This window comes from Sesamum indicum, linkage group LG2, assembly GCF_026168435.1.
Source record: "Sesamum indicum cultivar Baizhima isolate 11 linkage group LG2, ASM2616843v1, whole genome shotgun sequence".
In the NCBI taxonomy this organism is placed as follows: domain Eukaryota; kingdom Viridiplantae; phylum Streptophyta; class Magnoliopsida; order Lamiales; family Pedaliaceae; genus Sesamum; species Sesamum indicum.
In genome coordinates this window covers 4,010,573-4,024,360 of record NC_142658.1, presented here as the reverse complement: position 1 = coordinate 4,024,360, position 13,788 = coordinate 4,010,573, and the positions used below count along the sequence as shown (strand labels likewise).

At 34.0% G+C, this 13,788-nt stretch overlaps 3 protein-coding genes across 3 annotated transcripts; 2 read left to right on the top strand and 1 right to left on the bottom strand.

Moving 5' to 3' along the window:
* Positions 1 to 9: 9 nt before the first annotated feature.
* LOC105177970 (uncharacterized) lies at positions 10 to 2,123 on the bottom strand. Its single transcript, XM_011101291.3, has 2 exons — positions 1,730 to 2,123; positions 10 to 306 (listed from the first exon to the last, which is right to left on the bottom strand). Exons 1-2 carry the CDS (start codon positions 1,840 to 1,842, stop codon positions 99 to 101), a joined length of 321 nt encoding a protein of 106 aa, XP_011099593.1. The 5' UTR covers positions 1,843 to 2,123; the 3' UTR covers positions 10 to 98.
* Positions 2,124 to 7,464: 5,341 nt separating this feature from the next.
* LOC105177980 (uncharacterized) lies at positions 7,465 to 8,885 on the top strand. The gene is made up of 2 exons (XM_011101303.3): positions 7,465 to 7,858; positions 8,159 to 8,885. The coding sequence occupies exons 1-2, from the start codon at positions 7,565 to 7,567 to the stop codon at positions 8,570 to 8,572; spliced, it is 708 nt and encodes a 235-aa protein (XP_011099605.1). The 5' UTR covers positions 7,465 to 7,564; the 3' UTR covers positions 8,573 to 8,885.
* A 1,622-nt stretch (positions 8,886 to 10,507) lies between these two features.
* On the top strand, positions 10,508 to 13,788 carry LOC105177991 (neutral ceramidase 2). The gene is made up of 9 exons (XM_011101323.3): positions 10,508 to 10,812; positions 10,879 to 11,087; positions 11,160 to 11,465; positions 11,600 to 11,852; positions 11,976 to 12,234; positions 12,351 to 12,476; positions 12,576 to 12,639; positions 12,729 to 12,898; positions 13,009 to 13,788. Exons 1-9 carry the CDS (start codon positions 10,508 to 10,510, stop codon positions 13,561 to 13,563), a joined length of 2,247 nt encoding a protein of 748 aa, XP_011099625.1. The 3' UTR covers positions 13,564 to 13,788.

Sequence of the window (13,788 nt, the reverse complement as noted above, 5' to 3'; positions counted from 1 at the left end):
CAAAGAAGATAAACTGACCAAAAGCAATGGCCATGAACTCTCAAAATATACATGAAAAAGTTGACTCACTTGTGGAAAAGTTTACAGTTCATTGGCACCTACATAGATAATGGAAGAAGCATCCTTCGTTGCTTCTTCCGAGCAACTCTTACTTGCTTTGTAATTTTCATGCATAAAAGCAGAAGCAGTGTAGTACATAACAAAAACATAGAAAGCCTTAAATGCTTAAAGTATAATGAAACAGCTGAGAACACAAAGAATGCTAAAATAACAAGCTCCCATATAACAAAGACTGCAACATCAACCCTGCAACCATAAAGAAAAAAAATATCACATCAGATGCTATATTGGAAGTGCTGATGTATGATACACAAGCAATTAAATTGATTCAGGTTTATATCAAAAAAGGTGATAGGAAACAAAACCATAGAATTTTGCAGGGAAAAAAATTGGCCGGAACATTCAAAGTGTGATGGACACTCCAAGAAGTTTGAAAACTGAAAGTCAATCTCATCTAAATAACAAGCAACAGAGAATACACGCTATATTCAAATTTTAAATTTCCCAAGAAATTACAATGTCAAACAATTATCAGCGCATTAATGTTGCATGTGTAATTCAATCTCACAATGACTTTAACCAACAAATTCAACTTGCTAGGAAAATATTTCCACATACCAAATGCAAATCATCTCACTTGTGAGTTTCTTCATTGCACTTGAAAATAACTAGTCTCTAGGAATTATTATGCTAATTTAGAGTTACTTAATCTTTATGATCAGCAGAGCACAAAGAAATACTGCCCAATATAGATACTCATTTTAGATCGTTTTAAAATGTTGTGAAAAAGACTTGTGACTTTGACTTCACTGTAAACTCGCTTGAGCAACTTAATATTTAAAATTTTACTGCATAATCACAGCAGTTACTGGTTTTTGCAGGGCAGATTCTATCTAAACAACAGTGAGCATAAGACAGGAACTAAACAACCCAAAGAAAGAAAGAAATTATTGGGTCTCGATTTACCAGTTTCACTTGACAAAGTATAGACCAGCACAAATGAGATATTTAATGCCCAATATTATGAAAATAACTGGCTAATTTGTTCTGCAACATCATCTGATTGGGTATCTGAGTATATATGCCTTACTTTGAATTTCTTCCTAGGATACACTCAGTAGCATCATAATTGATGCGTCCTAATTCAGTAGGTCAGTAGTAAAATTTGCAAGTGCTCAACCACATACAGCAAAAACTAATTGCAAAAGGAATACCATTCTGTGCAAATCCTTACACATGAACCACGTGCCGATACTTCACTTTGAAGACTTTATGATTCCATCCACAAAGTTAACAAAAAACTCAGAAAAAGTTATATAAACAGTGCAAACTATTTCTCGAAGTTTCAAAATCTCCTAAACATTTAACATTGACGGATGCCTCCAATAGAAAAGATATCTTAAAGCCAACCCATTAAGATGGAAATTCAATTCTAATTTAATCATTTTCGCATTCTTGAATCTCAAAGATTTAACAACACAAGTTTCCCATATGCAGAATCCCCAGATTGATTAAGTTGAGCTATAACATCTGAAAAAGGGCAAAGTTTCTCATCAAATCAACTCACTCGTCAAATCCTTGGAATAATTAAACAAAACCTTAAACACACATATGAAAATTCTGACAAAGCAAGAAAAAAAGAAACGATAACACAATTAAAAAGAAATACCTAGAAGAGGCGAGAGCGGAGGAGGTGGAGAATAAAGAACCGGAAGTCCAATCATATTTGGATCGAGTCTGATACTCTCTGAGCTGCTCGGCCAACTTGGATCGCGTTATCATCCTCTTACCCTCGGTTTGCACTTGCTCTTTTTCCTCACTCCTCTCTGTGCCGTCTCGTTATACAGAATCAATCATCAACATTCGCAACGAACTCACGTGTTCTTTTTCTTTATCTCCAGTCAAGGTACGCGGACTCGGTGGAGAAGAACTCCCTACCACGACGGCGACTTTCGACTGACGATCGGAGAAAATGGGAAATATATTTCACTATGAATCCGAATTATTATGTAATTCTGCACTTACTTTGTGAATTGCATATTTACATCTTTCACCCACACACCACATACCACATACAATATTAATTTATAATCATCACCCTTAATTACTTTATTTCACTCATTAGTCCCATATTCAATTTAATCACTTTTAATTTTTATTTACTTTATTTTGAATCCGCTCAATATTAATACCTAAAATAGATAATTATGACTGAATAACAATCTTAAAATTATTTATATTACTTATACTAAAAAAATAAACTTACAATGAAAAAAATATCAAAAAATTTTAATGACATCATAGGTTTCAATCATCAACCGTCAATACATTCTAATTATCAATATCGAACAATTATAAAAAATCAATATCAATATCAAATATATATAAATAATGAATAATTACTAATACAATAAAACTAACAATTATTGTTATAATAAATTAATAAATTATAATTTCGTCAATTAAATAAGGCTTCGTTGACTAAGGTGTGTTATAAACTATAAATTTGGTAAAAAAAAGATCAACTAATTGCATGGCTAAGAAAATTACACATAAGTTGCTATTCCTTTTAAACTTTACATTGATTATATAATAAATACAATTTATTGTAATTGTTTGAGACCCATCAAACGCGATTTAAACTAAAATAATAGAAAACGCGTAAAATTGGAATTTCTATGTAGCAATCACGAGTTAGCAGCCATGGGCCAGCGGAATTTGTGGGCGGGCTTCCTCTTTTGTACAAATATTGCATAGACTATCAGCCCAATTGCCCATTTTCACAACTCAATTGCCTTTTATCATCTATGTTGTTTCATTCATGAGCAAATTATTAATAATATGTGTTTATGATATAATTGATTATTTTGTTAAATATATATCTTATGAAGGTACCTTTTTGATAAATACTTTTTGATTTTCAAAAGATTTTTACGATCCCGCCTAATATATTCTAAATCTTAATATTTATGGATTTATCCTAATTATTGGATCATTTTAGTATATGTAGTTCAAACTCAATCGTTCAGTTGTGTAAAGTTTATAAACAGTCACTCTCCATGCTTCAAGCTACACTATTTGTTGTCCTAATATTCTTATGATCTTCGCTATTATTTTCTTACGATCGGTCTTGGTGATGTAATTTTGATCGTTGTATGTTTTGTAGGAATTTCTTAGATAATTGAGACATATAGAGTAACAATCACCTATAAAATGAAGTAATGAATCCGTACAAATTTATCTATCAAACTATAATTAGTTTTGTGACTATGTTTTCTAAGCAAATTAGCACTCTTGAGATTTGAAATTGGTTTAGATATTGGCATATCAAGAAAACAAAACAAGATAAGAGATTGATTCGTGTCATTATCAATCTGATTAGAGGAAAAGAATGTATGGTTTTCATGTAACACACCACATACCACACATTTTACTCTAAATTTTAATGCTTTGACAATATATATTTGATAGCGACGGGGCCTATATTTAGTCTACGTACAATTCAGAAAAAATAATACACAAATATATGAGTTATAATTAGAAAATTTATTCAATTACCCCAAAAAAGTGACAATATATCTTTAAAACCCCTTCCCCACTTCCCTAAAAAAAAATCATTACTCGATCATATATTTTTATTTAAAATTTTCAAACACTTTACTAATATAAGTATCGGAGTGTTAACTCCCATTTTATGAATTAGTCTTCCTATTATCTTAGAATATGCCAAAAATCATACGACTTATATAGTGGTACTGCACTCCTATATGCATTTCAGTAACAAATAGCACATTTTTCAGGCTGGATCAAATGATGATGTCTTTAAATTAAACAAAAAAGATTCCTGGCATCATTGGTTTTAGTGAATGAACTAGGTATTTGTGGTAATATCCTCCTTGTCTTCACAGCTGGAAATAGTTTAGAGATGCGTGCCATCTTGCCTGCTTGTCTGATTTTTTTTACGTGAATTAATTACGATTACATCATAAATTTTATTTGTATTAATTATTAAATATCAAATAATTATAATTAATAATTATTACGTAAATCAACAAACAGTTAAAATAAATTAATATTTACACGGTGAAACTCGTATCTATAATCTCTTGAATTTTTCAATTAAATTATTTCTCATTGGACCCTACCTGTTCGGTGTTAATATGATAATATTAGTTCTAATTTATTTTTTTTTCCCGATAAACACCAATAATATGATTTAATGAACCAAATTGTTGAAGATTGATTTTGAATATTAATAAATTTAAACATATATCTAAAGCCTGAGAAGTGATAAAAATAAATAAATAAATAAGAAGAAACTATTATAGAAGTTGAAAAAAATATATGCATATATTAAAGCAAAACTTTATTGTCATGATAATGTTAATAATTCTTTGGTCGATTTAGAAATTAGCTCACAAAGCAGACCAATCCCTTTGCACGACGCTTCAGTCAAGTTGCATTATAAAATGAATTGATAAGGTATTTTTTTAAACTAAATATATCTCAATCATAAATAATTAATTTATTAATTATCAATATTAGAATATAATTAATCACAATTATTATTAAAATAAAATCGATCAACATATTAGTGAGATTGGACTCACAATCCTATATATATTTACATAGCCTCAACTTCATCAATTAAATAAAATGAATGTGGAGATTCTAATAATTAGCATAGCAACTTGCGCCCCACTCCCCTTTAAATTACTCAAAATGATTTATGCTTAAAATTACACTGCTCTCTCTTAAAGTTTGGCTTAATTACACATAAATCTCATGTAATTTAAAAAATTTATATTAGAAATTGTATTTGATATATTTGCTTTTGTCTAATAACTAGATCTCTTAATTAGTTGAAATTCACTAAATTTATTTATTTTAATCACCAGATTTGAATAAAAAAAATCATATTTGTTGAGTCGTTTACCTTTTCTTCTTTATAAATCGATCTTATTACATTCTAATTTTTTCGCAATTTGATACTGATTTATTACATGTCAAATCATTTTTTTCCTGGTCAAACTGTTCTCCACATGTTAATTTATGAGGAGGTATATCTTTGCTTTATGAGGATAATTTGATTTTTTTTATTTCATCTTTAATAAGTTATTAATAAATTAATTGAGTTTATATTTGAATTTTATTTATTTATTTTAGTATGAGCAAATTTAATTAATTAAATAAGCTACACAAAATTTAGAGGGAGAATGGTGTAATGATCCCTAATTTATTTCCACTTTACACCACAAAAACGTTGGTGGCCTGCACCACCCATCACGTGCTCCTATGCCCCAGTTTGCGCCCTTGCACGTGCAATATACTACGGAAAGCAGAATTGGAACAGCAAAGGAAGCAGCATCATCGATATTCCGAAAGTGAACCCAAGGCGTCAAACCGACCACTTGTCCTCCGGGCGGGTCCCACGAACACCCTGTGCAAGCCGACAACGATCCATGAATGGAGATCGAGGCCTTACCGTACTAGTGCGCTGCACCCGATTACATTATTGGACATCTCGAGAAGCCCATCAGCCCCCCACCCTCTCGCCACGTGTCAAATCATCCTTCTCTCACCGCCCATCTCAGTCTTATGGCTTTATCCAATCACGGCCGACACTTGCTGGACCCACACGTACATAACTGATCCACGTCTTGGTTATACGTGGCGGGATATAATTGGCTGGAGCTTGCGTCTTTGGGTTGGGTGCCTGTCCTCTTCCGCTTTTCTATTTTGCAATTGCTCCTGCTCCTCTCACTCACAGGATTATTAAATTAATAATACTAATATTTATTTGCATAAATTATCAACAACATATATGAAAATAATTTAGCGAGAGAAAATATAATTGTTATTAGATATCTATTTTGAAAGAAAAATCATTTATTTTCGTTTAACAGAACCGATCATTGATGAAATATTAGTTTTGGTAATGACGACTAAATACTATCGTTAAAAGTAAAAAAATGTGTCAAATACTAATTAACTATGACTTAGCCGGTGCATCTATAAACGACGCAAAAATATTAATAGCCATAGCAAATGCTTTATTTATAAATTTTTATCGAAATAAAATTTGATCAATTAAATAATAGCTGTATTATACATAATTTTAAAAAATGATCAAACTAATCCTGTGACATTAGCAAAACACTAATTGAATTTAAATAATTGACATAGAGAATTATAAATAATTTAATTAAAAAAGGAATAATCAGATAATTGGGTCCAGGTAATTAATAAATAAGAAGCCGACACGTCATTAAGAGGTGTTATAAATGGAGCAGTTTGTTCTTCAATTTAATAATTATTACAAATGAAGCAGTTGATTTGGCTTTTAGCCTTTCTTGGCTCATCACCTCCCTTTTCTTTAAAAATAAAAATATAATTATATTAATATTAATACAAGAGTAAAATTCTCAATATAAATCAAATCATAAAGTAAAAAAAAGTATAATGAATTTATATAAAATGAGATAAATATTCACGTATTTAACGTGATTATATATATTCATAATTTTCTTTAGAGTGTGTATATTTTTTTAAATGTGTAAAATAAAATATTAAATCAATTATCTTTGCATAGTAACAGTTTTTTTTCTTTTCCTTTATGGATTTATTTGAAATTATGATAAATTGAAACATAATTACTATTTAAAAAGATAATACCATTAGAAATATGTAAAATAAAATAATATAGAATAAATTACAACGAACTTCTCTAAATTTGACATAATTATAATTTATTTATTATTTGAAAAATTATCAATACCCTTCTAATTTTAACATTAGCCCAATCAAATTAATTTTCATGAGGTTTTTATCCTTTTATACGGTGAAGTGACAAAATGTTCTTGTTGAGTTGAATTAAAATTTAACTTATATTTTTTAAAAATTTTCTATGAATTAAGTGAATAATTTTTTTAAAAATTTTTCATCCACCTCGTAAGATTTTTTATATTTTTTGAAAAATATAACTAGGGTAAAGTTGGTAATTTCAGACATTCGTTCAAGAATTACATAATTTCACAAATATCATGAAGTATTTATAATTTTTCAACTACGAGGGATATTCTTGACTATGCCAAACACCCATTGTAATTTACCCAATAATAATATATTCTTTAAGAAATATATACGAATAACAAAGTAGTATATAACGTATGTACATCATTAAGGATGATAGTTAATTTACAGATGACGCAGAGAATACGAACGGATCACTTTCAGTAATAAATAATAAAGTATGAATTAGTTCGTGGGACCTAAATATTAATAAATAGACTTTTCAGTAATTAAATATCTCTTCAACTATTTTAATTATTAAATTAAAATTTAAGTTAATCTCGCGTCCATTGCGCGTCATGATTCCTATATAAACCCCCCCCTACCACTCTCCACCCATTCAACTCAAATCTCCAAAGCATATCAGTTTCGGTTTCACTTTGCATTTTTCTTTGTCAATATCACTCACGATTCCGATACAAGTGATTGAAAAATGGCTGATGAAGTGAAGAATTACCATCACCACGAGAGCAAGACCGATGAGCCATGCGAGGCCGCCCCCGCCAAGACTGAGGAATATGCGGCGGTGGAGAGCAGCGATCGTGGGCTGTTCGATTTCATGGGGAAGAAAGAGGAGGAGAAGAAGTGCGAGGAGGAGGTGATCGCCACCGAGTTTGAAGAGAAAGTTCAGGTTTGTGAGGAGGAGGAGGAGAAGAAAGAAGAACAGGAGAAGAAGCACGAGGGATTGCTTGAGAAGCTCCACAGGAGTAACAGTTCTAGCAGTTCTGTAAGTTGAGATCATCAGATCACATCATATGTATATTTGGTCATGATTTAATTTTATTGATCATGCACAATTCTCATATGATCTTAAGATGTTGTACATAGTACTGGATCATAGGAAATCTTTATTCATTACTTTTTTGTTTAACTTCACAACCACGGCAAGTATATTGTACTTGTTTTATAATTGATTTGATTTTATTTAAAATTGGTCCCGGTTAGAATTTTCACTGGATAATCATGTACATGCATTTTTGCTATTGAGGATCATGTATTTATTTCATTTTACTGTATTGTATTGCAGTCGAGTGACGAGGAGGAGGTAGAGGAAGGTGGAGAGAAGAAGAAGAAGAAGAAGGGTCTGAAGGAGAAGATTAAGGATAAGTTGTCTGGAGAGAAGAAGGAAGAAGAGAAGGCCGATGAGGTGAAGTACGAAGACACTGCTGTGCCAATTGAGAAGTGTGATGATGCGCCAACTCACCATGAACCCGAGGAGAAGAAAGGGTTCCTAGATAAGATCAAGGAGAAGCTCCCCGGCGGCAAGAAGACCGAGGAAGTTGCCGCTCCGCCCCACCATGCTGCCGAGTGCGCCACCACTCCGGAAGCTGAGGGGAAGGAGAAGAAAGGGTTCTTGGAGAAGATAAAGGAGAAGATCCCAGGGTACCACTCCAAGAGCGATGAGGAAAAGGAAAAGGAGAAAGAGGGTGCATACCACTAAGAAAGCAAAAAATGTTTGGTTTTCCTTTCAATAATTTGTGCTTTTTGGATTGTCATTGTGCTCTGTTTGGCTGGTTAATTTCTTGATGGGCTTCAATGTATTCTATTTCTCTTTCTTCAAAAAAAAAAAAAAAGTTTTTTTATTTTGTTGAAAAAAATGTATGTTAAGTGCTTTTGTTATGTGCTTATATATATATGCATATAAGGAATTAAAGTTTGATTAGGGTATTTTGTTGTTTTATAATTGTGTTCTAAGTTGTAGTTTGCGACTTGCACAGTTTTTTTAATGGATTGATTACTTTCTTTGTTTGTAATTTAGTTTTTATGATCAAATTATATTTTTTATTATTGTTTTATTGTATTTAATATATACATTCTATGGGTGCAAAAATAACATAATTTAATGATTCTTTACTTTCTGCAAAGGCAAAGGTGGATTAGAGGTATAGTTATAATATTGTGAACATGAAGGTGACTTGTACATCAGAGATACTAGAATTTTTCATGAGTAAAATGGGGTTGATTAGATTCTAAAATAGTGTAATTAATTAAGATTGGATTGAGAAAAAATGGTTTTGCTTATGCATTCATTCGTGAAAAAGGATAAGATGATGAGATTGTTTTTGTTTTTTGTGATGATGACAAGCGTTTAGGTATGGAGAAGGTGTGCTTTATAATGTATGATGAGGGCCCTTATTTTTTGAGGAATTTACTATTATTTATTTTGAAAAATTCTGAGTGGTTGCATATGATGAATGGGGTAGCAGGTAGAAAGTAATGTAAATGAAGGTATGGGAATAGTAGTGGTTGAGATGGGGGCCTGTCGGGGCTAATTTAGCATTTACTAGTTGTAAAGGCTAGAAACATTTATTTTTGCATTCACAGTCAATATCGGTGTTGCTATAGGAACATGGAGTTTTACTTAGTTGAGCTCTCGTAATTACTTGGGGTTCACTTAATGTGAGTTTATACGTTTATTTCTCCTTCCGTTAAAACTAGAATTTGATGGAAAAATACTCAATCAAATGGTGACAAAAAGTCAAATCTTTTTATAAGAAGCAGCAAAAGATCAAGACGGTATAATTTTAATTATCTTGTAATTAATAAATTACGCATTGACAATGAATTATATTCGCAAATTAGTGGTAGGTGAGAGTGTAAAATTGATTTTACACCCCCTCTCAAATTTATAAAGAGGGCTTTTGAAAGAGTTAAATTGCGAGTTGCTGATTTATCCCCCCACCAAAACTATTTAGATTAAAAGTTATAGTGCTGATATCTGAAACATTGAATCAATGCCTACATGCCAAGCAAAGTGTAAGAAATTGGAGTTCTTAAAACTAGCATATTGAAAGATTATTTAGGCAAAATAACCATGAGCGGCTACAATATATATACTATAGGGTTTCTTCCTCTCATAATGAATATGCTACTTTGATTTGGAATTTGGTTCAAAGTCAATTATGATTTGATCTGTATTTAAACTTGCACGTGTCGTATGTCGTAACGAACACATTTTACCAAAATCAAATAAAATTCTCAGTTTCCCCGTGTCAATAAACCTCCGTTTCATGAGTTAATTTGTGCCAAGTCGAAAAATTATAACTTGTCTTAAAGGAAAATTCTTATTCGGACCTTAACTAGATTTTCAACTTGAATAAGAGATGTGACGGCTATGACTAAACCAACAACGGGGCCGAAGTTGCAGTTTCTGCCTGTAAGACTAGACAAAAAAGAACAATTCCTGATGAATTGAAGTCAGCAGCACGTTCGGAGCAGCCTAAGTATGTATGCTTTCGTGCCAACAACATCAACACTACAAACAACATAGTTAATTGCTTCACAAGAAATTCCGGACCTACTACATGCCCTCTATATATATGCATATACATTCCATCAATCTGCAAGAGTTATGTAGTGATCTTAGCTGCAAAAAATGTACAAGCGCCAAAGTTTCGTCTCTCTACGTCTGATCGTTTACTCCCTAGTAGCATTAGTGGCTAATGGAGACTACTTGATTGGATTAGGAAGCCACGACATGACCGGTCCAGCGGCTGGAGTGAACATGATGGGATATGCTAACATGGAACAGGTCACAGGAGGAATACATTTTCGACTCAGGGCAAGAGCGTTCATCGTGGCAGAGAGTGCAGACGGCTCCAGGATTGCATTCGTCAACCTTGATGCAGGGATGGCTTCCCAACTCGTCACTATTAAAGTGCTCGAGAGACTAAAATCAAGGTACCATAACGTAGTTAATAAATTTTCTAGGTAACTTATTAATGTAATGCTTGTCTTACTTTGAAGGTATGGAGACTTGTACAATGAAGATAATGTTGCAATAAGTGGAACTCACACTCATGCTGGTCCAGGCGGATATTTGCAGTATGTAACTTATTCGATAACGTCCCTTGGTTTTGTTCCACAGTCTTTCGATGCTCTTGTGAAAGCAATTGAGCTTAGCATCGCCCAGGCTCACGATAATCTCAAGCCTGGTTCTATCTTCATCAATACGGGTAAGAAAATCAAGAATCCCACAACTATTTTGGAAGTTGACAATAAGTTACAAGAAGGATTATGCTTTGCAGGGGACTTGGAGAATGCAGGAATAAATAGGAGTCCGAGCGCTTACCTGTTCAATCCTCCAGAGGAAAGGGCTAAATATAAAAGAAACGTCGATACACTGATGACCCTTTTGAAATTTGTGGACAAAAGCAGTGGGAAGAGCATTGGGGCATTCAGCTGGTTTGCCACACATGGAACCTCCATGAGCAGAGACAACAAGCTTATTAGTGGAGATAACAAAGGAGCTGCTGCTAGGTTTCTCGAAGACTGGTTCGCTGCCGGCAACAAGAATTCTTCTGCTGCTATAAATACAAGACTTGAGGGTTCCCGTAAGTTGATACGTGCCTGTTTGTGTTCAAGTGGTTTGTCTGCAGGCCTATAGTTTTATGAGTACGGTTAGTAATTTTAAGACGGTAAAGAAATGGAACTGATCTAGTATTTTTCGTTTTATCTGAAATTGCAGAAGGTGCAGTGTTGAACCAAGCATCAAGAATTAAGGCCACAGGAGGGCAAGCATGCTCAAAAACTGCTAGCCAAAGTGCTAAAGTTAGGAAGAATGATGGATCACGATTTGTAGGGGCGTTTTGTCAATCAAATGTTGGAGATGTCAGCCCTAATGTGCTAGGAGCATTTTGTTTAGACAGTGGAAAGCCCTGTGACTTTAACCACTCATCGTGCCATGGCAATGATCAGCTTTGTGTAGGCCGTGGTCCAGGGTACTATCATCATTTCTTTTTTCCGTGTTCTGATGTTCAATGTCTATCAGTAAGCATTGTAACTAATTTTTTATCTGTCAGCAAGAAACAGACACTTCACATTCCATGAATTTCTCCTTACAGATATCCAGATGAAATTTTGAGCACTAAGATCATTGGAGAGAGGCAATTTCAGAAAGCAGTGGACTTATTTACTTCTGCAGAAGAGGAAATCACTGGAAAAATAGATTACCGGCTCGTGTACCTGAACTTCACAGATATTGAAGTTGTGTTAGATGGTAACCAAGTAGTGAAAACGTGCCCTGCTGCGCTTGGGCCTGGTTTTGCTGCAGGAACCACTGACGGGCCTGGCGTTTTTGGTTTCCAGCAAGGCGATACTGAGGTCTGAATCAAGTTAACCTTTGCAACTTCTTCTATTACATGATCTTTTATCTTATATATTCTTGAGACTTGGTATTGTTTCTTGTCTAAATTAGAACTGAACTGCTTCCTCTGCAGATTAATGAATTCTGGAAGAAAGTAAGGGATGCCATTAAAGAACCTAGCCAACACCAAGTGGACTGTCAGAAACCCAAGGCTGTTCTGCTAGACACTGGAGAAATGTTTTGGCCCTATGCGTGGGCGGTAATCTACTATCTACCTATAAACTGATCCCACCGAAAAATCTTTAAGTCATCTTCAGTTTCAGCTGTTTTCTCATATAATTACATCTCAACTCTGCAGCCTGCAATTCTGCCTATTCAAATCCTCAGGTTGGGAAAATTGATCATACTGTCTGTACCAGGAGGTCTGGATGTCTTTCTGTATCACCATTTCTTGTTACCATTTGGCTCGGAGTTGTGAACTTTAGTGATAATCAGTGCGTTGTATGTCCAGAGTTCACAACTATGGCCGGCAGACGACTAAGGGAGGCAGTTAAGGAAACGTTGATTAGCTATGGAAATGGTGAATTCAATGATGACACGCAAGTCGTTATAGCGGGCCTGACAAACACTTATTCGCAATATGTTGCTACTTTTGAAGAGTACAAGCAGCAGCGTTATGAGGTAAGGAAATTCAGATGCATGATGAATGATATAATAAGAACATAAGTGGGAAAGGCACAAGTTTTGTAAATTTATATGCCCTGCTAATGCAAAAAATTGAACTTACACAGGCTGCATCAACACTTTACGGCCCTCACACGTTATCAGCTTACATCCAAGAATTCAAAAAGCTCGCACAAACACTAGCAAGAGGAGACAAAAACATCGGAAAGGGTCCATCACCTCCCGATCTCTCTTCCATCCAAATTAGCCTCTTGGCCGACCCGTTGGGGGATTCTCCTCCACCAGGCATAAAATTTGGGGATATAAAACGGGACGTGATCACAAAAGGCAATTTTAAATTGGGAGATAGAGTAAACGCCACGTTTTGGAGTGCAAATCCGAGGTACGATTTACTGACAGAAGGCACATTTGCTGTGGTTGAGATGCTTCAAGGGGATAAGTGGATTCCTGCATATGATGATGATGATTTCTCCCTTTACTTCAAGTGGGACGGCCCGTTTTATAGTTCTGGTTCTTACGGACTTGCTACAATTGAGTGGGAAGTGCCGCAGGAGGCTAGTGCTGGGATCTATAGATTAAGGCATTTTGGGTCGTTTAGGACAATGAAAAACTCCCCTGTCAGTTACTTTACCGGGGCGTCTAGTGCATTTACTGTGTCTTGAAGGAGTAGCTATGGCACTTCTTTGAGCAGAAACAAGAATGAGTACTAAAAACAATAATGCAGCCTAGGATGTTTCATGGAGAAGGATTGCACATTTTCATTGGGATATGGTGAGTTTCCGGGCTTTGGTTGAGATTGCCAGCATGCAAATGTACTGATCAACACATACTTGGTGATCAAGAATTTAATTTGAAGTTGAATAATTTAAAAAATGAAGTGTTTTTTT

What these genes read in the sequence shown, in the direction of transcription:
- LOC105177991 (XM_011101323.3), top strand. Translation starts at nt 10,508, where the DNA reads ATGTACAAGCGCCAAAGTTTCGTCTCTCTACGTCTGATCGTTTACTCC. An exon ending in CTCGAGAGACTAAAATCAAG is followed by an intron (nt 10,813 to 10,878) that starts GTACCATAACGT and finishes CTTACTTTGAAG; the next exon opens with GTATGGAGACTTGTACAATG. An exon ending in CATACTGTCTGTACCAGGAG is followed by an intron (nt 12,640 to 12,728) that starts GTCTGGATGTCT and finishes TTGTATGTCCAG; the next exon opens with AGTTCACAACTATGGCCGGC.
- LOC105177980 (XM_011101303.3), top strand. Translation starts at nt 7,565, where the DNA reads ATGGCTGATGAAGTGAAGAATTACCATCACCACGAGAGCAAGACCGAT. An exon ending in GTAACAGTTCTAGCAGTTCT is followed by an intron (nt 7,859 to 8,158) that starts GTAAGTTGAGAT and finishes ATTGTATTGCAG; the next exon opens with TCGAGTGACGAGGAGGAGGT.
- LOC105177970 (XM_011101291.3), bottom strand. Translation starts at nt 1,842, where the DNA reads ATGATAACGCGATCCAAGTTGGCCGAGCAGCTCAGAGAGTATCAGACT. An exon ending in TCCGCTCTCGCCTCTTCTAG is followed by an intron (nt 307 to 1,729) that starts GTATTTCTTTTT and finishes TTATGGTTGCAG; the next exon opens with GGTTGATGTTGCAGTCTTTG.